Genomic DNA, 6,391 nt, shown 5'->3' with positions numbered 1-6,391 from the left:
TGAACTAGTTCTAATCTAACTGCTATGTCTTTCAATCCATACTTCTTTTGTTTTCTAATGCTAAGCTGAGGGACTGCATTTAGAAAGTAAAATCAGTGTACAAGCAGATCTGAAAGAAGCCCTCCTGACATGATGGTTAAGAGATTGACTATTAACTGAAAGGTCATTGGCTCAAACTTACTAGCCATTCTGTGTAGAGATAACACCTGACTTTCTACTCTTGTAAAGAATACAGTCTAGGAAACCCTATGGGACAATTCTGCTCTGTCACATGGTGTTGCTATGAATCAGACTCAACAACACACAATAATAAAAAGCAAACCAGAAAACTAGATTAATCATGTTTAGAGTACAGATACCTCCCTGCTGAAGGGGAGCTCTGGTGCTACAGCCCTTAGGGAACTGTACTCCTAACCCAGAGACCAAGCCTCTCTGACAGTTCACAACCTTTGTCACACTCAAACCCATTGTTGTAAACTCTGGGCCAATCTATCTCATTGAGTTTCTCTGCTTAGCAGTTAGTATATGATGTAGAATATGATACAGTCGCTCCTAGAGAAATTTATATTCTTTTACTACTGCTTCACTCTGGGTCAATGAGCAAGATTATTATTCAAAGAATCTCAATTACAAATATTCCACTTCCTCCTATCCAGTATAAACTATGTGTTTTTACTGTCCCCACCCCTACTTCATACATATAATCACCAAAATGTAAATACAATATATAGATATCGCAAAGAAAATGGATGTGCCATTCTTCCTAAACATTGGTGTGTTTTAAGTTGATAAAAGAGTGAATCATGAGAATGTTTCTTAGAGAGGAACAGATATTCAGCGAATGACATGAGATAAAGATAAGGTGGAGATTGATAATCTATGAACACCCAATTTTCAGAAAAGTGCTTTTAGAACAGAGTTGGATTTTTTTTAAAAAAGTGATATTGGTTTGCATACAAAATTTATATATATATATAGTGTTTCGTTCATGTACATTGTGTTTTACACATTTCTTCATTCACAATGTGTTTCATACCATTACTTCCATGTACTGTGTTCTATAATATTTATAACCATTAATTTATACCTACTATTACCCTATCTTTTCAGGTCCCACTGGATCTATCCTCGTTCCTTCACTCCTCCCCTCCTTCCACCAAAACCTGCATCCCTTTGACTTCCCACTCTCCTCACCCCCACCCCTCCTAGTAGTGAATGGTTAAAATCAAAAGACTGGCAATGGAACATTACATCAAAAACAAAAACATACACAAAAACTTTTCAGATGCTGAAGAATTCAGTAATTTGAAAGTAATTAAGTCATTCACAATTTTAGAACTTGAAAAGAAATAAGGCATTATGCATTCTAAATACTTCATTTTCTAGATGAGAATACTGGAGAATAGAGACATAAGTATTTTGTGGAGTTTTATATAGCTAATCCTGAACTATGGAAATTTGTACAGTTTAATCTGGGAAATTTTGAAGTAAAACATAAGTGTTTGGATAAGGAATTTAGTACTCTTACTGTAATGCACCTTGATGAACCACACTGTATTTGATGAAAATCACTGATTTTATTTCATTTTTTATGCTACGTTGAATTTTCTAAGTTTTAGAGTTGAAGATAGTTTAATTTAGAGATAGAGTCCCTTCTTAACACTTAAATGTACAGATTGGGATACATTTACTCATGGTGCACATCTTTAAAAAGAAAAAAAAAACAGTAATGACAAAAGGCATGGGATCACGTGTGTACACATCAAAAACATTTTCCAACAGAGTGAAAAGAAAACCTACTCATTGGGAACATTTTTAGACAATAGCTTCATTTCAAAAGTTTACAGAACCCTACAGGGTCTCCACAAGAAAAACACTGATAGCACAATTAAAAAATGGGCAAGGCATGGAGAGAACTTTCACAGAGGAAGATATTTGGATGGCCAACAGACACATGAAGAAATGCTCAAAATCACTGGTAATAAGAGAGATGCAAACCAAAACCACAATGAGATACCATATCACTGCAGTAGCAGTGGCAAAGTTTAACAGGACAGCAAGTAATAAATGTTGGAGAGGGTGTGGCAAGATAGAAACGCTTCTAAATTGTTGGTGGGATTATAAAATGGAGTGACCACTCTGTAAGGCACTTCCTCAAAAAGCTGAACATAGAAATGCCATATTCCCAACAATTCCCAACTATTCCCCTGCTTGGGATATACCCCAAGAGAATGAGAACTAAGACACAAATGGAGGCTTGTACACCAGTGTTCATAGCAGAATTAGTCACCATTGAAAGAACATGGGAACAGCTCAAAAGTCCAACCACAATCTAATAGATTGAGAAATTATAGTACATTCACATGATGGAATACTAAGCAGCATTCACAGGCAATGCTTTTGTAAATTACTACGTAACTTGGGAGGGACTGGAGACTATTATGCTATGTGAACTAACTCAGTCCCACAAGGACAAATTCTCTGTAAGTTCATTATTGTAGAATAAATGTAAGGATCCAAAGAATGGAGCAAAGGAGGGAGGATGGGTGGAGAGAGGAGTGTTAATCATAGGGTCACACAACTTGATAATAGGTCGAGGGGGAGTTGAAGGGAATGGAAAAGATTCAGTGTGAAAAACAATGTATGCAAACTTTGTAAATAAAGCAGTATAAAAGTTTTAAAAAAAGAAAAAAAGGCATGGGATCATGTGAACCACAGATTTTGGCAAGTTTACTTTTCTGGCTCTGGTGGCTAGTGGTAAGAAGCTGCATTTAAAAAAAAAAGAAAAACATGCTGAATCAAGGTGAATGGAAAATTATCTCAATAAATGGAATTTTTGGGAAAAAAGTAAACTGGAGGAAGGGAGGGCAAAGGGTTAAAATGTGCAACAACAAATGAATGACTATCAAACATCTCTGTAAATGTTCATTAAAATAACAACTGAAATAAAATTTTATTTAAACAAAAGAAAAATTTCTTTAAAAAAAGCTACATTTTAATCTCAAAGGCATGTGGTTTGAATCCTTGAGCTGCTCTGCAGGAGAAGGATAGGCAATCTCCTTGCATGCAATTTACTGACTCTGATAACCCACTAAAGAGTCATCTGTGAGTTGATTTCTACTCAACAGCTTATACCACCACCAACCTACAATAAATTACTTAGACTCAAATGGAAGAATTTGTGGTCTGAAAATGAACTCATCCTTAGAACAAGAAGGAGAGCTTTGTTAAAAAACAAAACAAAACCCCAACAAATCTATTTTAAACTTTTAACTTTTCAAAACCAAAGGGTAGCCATAGTAGTGTAGTGTATAATGTGCAAGACTTCTAATCAAAAGATTGACGTTTGGATCTACCAGCTGCTCTTCAGGAAAATGAGGAGCAGTCTCTTCCTGGGAAGATTTATAGTCAGAACTGAATCAATGACAGTAGACTTGATCTTGGGATTTCAAAATTAATTAAAAATGTGGACATTTTAAAATGATGCTAAGGAAGAAAACAATGTTTGAAAAATTTCTTTCTTGAAGAATACCAGGTCCTTAGTACTTCCTAAAGGGTGTTCTGGTGGCCAAGTAGTTAAGGAGGTGTGCTGCCAACTCAAAGAGAGATGGTTTGAACTCACCAACTGTTACAAGGGAGAAAGATGCCCAATCTCCTCCCATGTGATTATAGCCTCTGAGAACCTGATGGAGAGCCTGCTTGAATGGTTTCCAACTCAATGGCAGTGAGTAGAGTTGAATATTTTCTAAAATCTATAAAAATCTGTAGAAGAAAGCAGATAAACTGTTCTTGTTTAAACTGTTCTATGTTTATTTTACAATACTGGTGTTGAACTCTGGATTCTTTTGATGTGATTTTTTTTTAATTGTGATTTTTTCGAGTGACAATGAGTTAGCATAAAAAAATTTATTGCCTCTACTTTCCAGAAAAACTATCAAAATAATAACATAGTAAAAAACCAAAACATAGTATCGTTTCACTAATGTAAGATGTGACTGTTATAAGATGTCCTTAGGCATTTCTCCTGGAAAAAAAGATGTTCTTTTTTTGTTATTGTGGTCTTTGAAAAATCATATCTATTAGTAAGTTTTTAACTAGTATTTTTATTGATTATCAGGACAGAGATGAATTCACACTATGAGAAAAAAAGATCAAAATATAGCAATCACATTTTTCTACTCCTACAGTAATAAGAACAAATGAGAATATTCTTTGTTTTAGTAGCTAAGATATTTTTCCCATATAGAATACACACATGCAATAGAATTCAACCGTAAACATAGTAGTGCAAAAGTTTTACATAGTTTCTCAAAAAATGCATATCTTTGTTAATATTGATCATAATATAATACAAGATGATTATACTGTGAGACCAAATTTGTCTATTGATTAAAGTTATTAATAACAGGCTAACAACACTGGAATTTTTAAAGACATGATTTAAACAAACATTAAGATAGGAAATTTTCAATAATAAGAAAACATGCATTATTTGACTGGTACAATGTATTTAAGGCATGTTTGGAAGCAGGATTGACATACACTTCCTAACCTACACACTTCTGGAAACTCTATGAACTTTGATAAATTACAATAGTTATAGAAAGTCTTCAGGCCTTTTGTTCATAGGGTCACTATGAGTTGTGCTCAACTTGGTGGGAATCAACAACAAAAGGCTTTCTTTTTCTTACACGTTAACTCATCTACATAAATATTCACTAAATTCTATTACCCATGTTATAACAGTTCTAGTCCATCCCTTTGGTGTTGTGTTCAGAAAATAATTCTGTCTCTCTTTGATAATCAAAATCAACTTATAATTTGTTTTCTTCTATTTCATTCCTACTCGATTTCTGAAAGTGAAAGTGAAAGACCAAAGCCAGGACTTCTGAAATACCATCTTTAATTTAACCTTTCCAGTGGAGGATAGGAATTGTTGTCAGACTGCAAAGTCTTCAAAAGTTTTTGGTACATTTCTGATTTTAGAAACCTGGGATATGAATCCCTTTCCATATGCATGTACACTATTCTTTGAGCCTCTGCAAAACAAGTTGGAGTGGGCTCTTGAAGATTCTTGATGATGGCTTCTCTTGTTGAGCTGTCAATGTTAATCTGAAAAGTGAAATTACATGTGGAACATAAGCAGGCATAATTGAAAATACACACACACACACACACACACACACACACATAGTATGAAAGCTTTTGTTTATTCCTCCTTTCCTTTTCAGTCAGGAATCCTTGTGACACATGCTTTAAAACATTCACTGCTAACCAAAAGGTTGGTAGTTTTGATGCCACCAGTTGCTCCATAGGAGAAAGATGTGGCAGTCTGCTTCTGTGAGTATGATAATATTGGAAAACTTATGGGCACCCTACTTTGGATTTTAGGGTCGCTCGGAGTCACAATCAATTCCAGCCTTGGTTTGGCTTTTTTATTTCTATTCATTGAAAAAGGGTAATTTTGGTTTTAGTTTTGTAGGTATCAAAGAGGATTTACAAGAAATAAACTCCCTGTGGTTTTTCCCCCCTTTTTTCTTTTTTAAAGTAAACATCCACCTCCACATTCCAGGGAAGGGAAAATAAAGCAAAACGCTAGACTCAAGACTAGTGAGGTCTTCAAAACTATTGGTTACTTAGCAGGATGCAAGTGGTTTATTAGTAGGAGTCTACAAACAAGGAAGTTTATAGACTGGAGGTCTCCCTTAAGGAAAGGGGAAGCGAGTGCTATTTAAAAGCAGGTTTCCTTAGTAATCATGACTGTTGGTTTAATTGAATATTCCCTGAAATGGGAAAAGAAGGAGAACAACTAGAAAAATGGAGAAGTGGTTATTTAAATAAACCAAGTGTTTTCCAGATAAGCATTTTGGAGATCACGTCCATAATAGAGGACTGTTCTGACCCTTAGGAATCTCACATGTCCTGTATCTACCCCTTTACCAAGTATTTGCATTCTCCCCTCTTTACCAGGAAGAGTATCTGGTGTCTCATGACTATCTTCTTCAGACTACTGCAGAGGATTAGCATTCATGTCAATGTGAATATCTCTTGGTTTTGCTACTTTTTAATTAGGATGAAGAATAAGTGCTGGTATAGTGAAATGTTGTTTGCTTAAAAGCACTAGTGATGCCAACATTCCCATATATAGTATCTAGTTTTCTTTTGACAAGGCTAATTCTTCTCCCAAAGGTGGTGATGACGACAACTACTTCTACTACTACTTTTTAAACCACTTCTGAGAATTAAATTAATGTAATGAGAAGAGGCAGGCAAACACATTTTAATATTAACTCTTACTAAGGGTTAACAGATTTGTCCTGGAAAGGGTTAAACTGGGTGGCTCCTTGGAGGCAAAGATTCTGAGGCTCCATCTAACATACTTTGGACATGT

The 6,391-nt window shown here is 35.1% G+C and overlaps 1 protein-coding gene across 1 annotated transcript in view; it reads right to left on the bottom strand.

Moving 5' to 3' along the window:
* Positions 1-4,902: 4,902 nt before the first annotated feature.
* The window catches only part of RGS13 (regulator of G-protein signaling 13), a 44,932-nt gene continuing 43,443 nt past the window's right edge, over positions 4,903-6,391 (bottom strand). Inside the window, exon 4 of the mRNA XM_006889531.1 lies at positions 4,903-5,112. Within this exon, the coding sequence (XP_006889593.1) occupies positions 4,903-5,112 (210 nt within the window). The remainder of the gene's footprint in view (positions 5,113-6,391) is intronic.

Source organism: Elephantulus edwardii, unplaced genomic scaffold (assembly GCF_000299155.1).
Source record: "Elephantulus edwardii isolate Elephantulus edwardi_28Jun2011 unplaced genomic scaffold, EleEdw1.0 scaffold00078, whole genome shotgun sequence".
Lineage (NCBI taxonomy): Eukaryota > Metazoa > Chordata > Mammalia > Macroscelidea > Macroscelididae > Elephantulus > Elephantulus edwardii.
The sequence above is the reverse complement of the archived record's forward strand: the minus strand, read 5'-3'. Positions and strand labels throughout refer to the sequence as shown.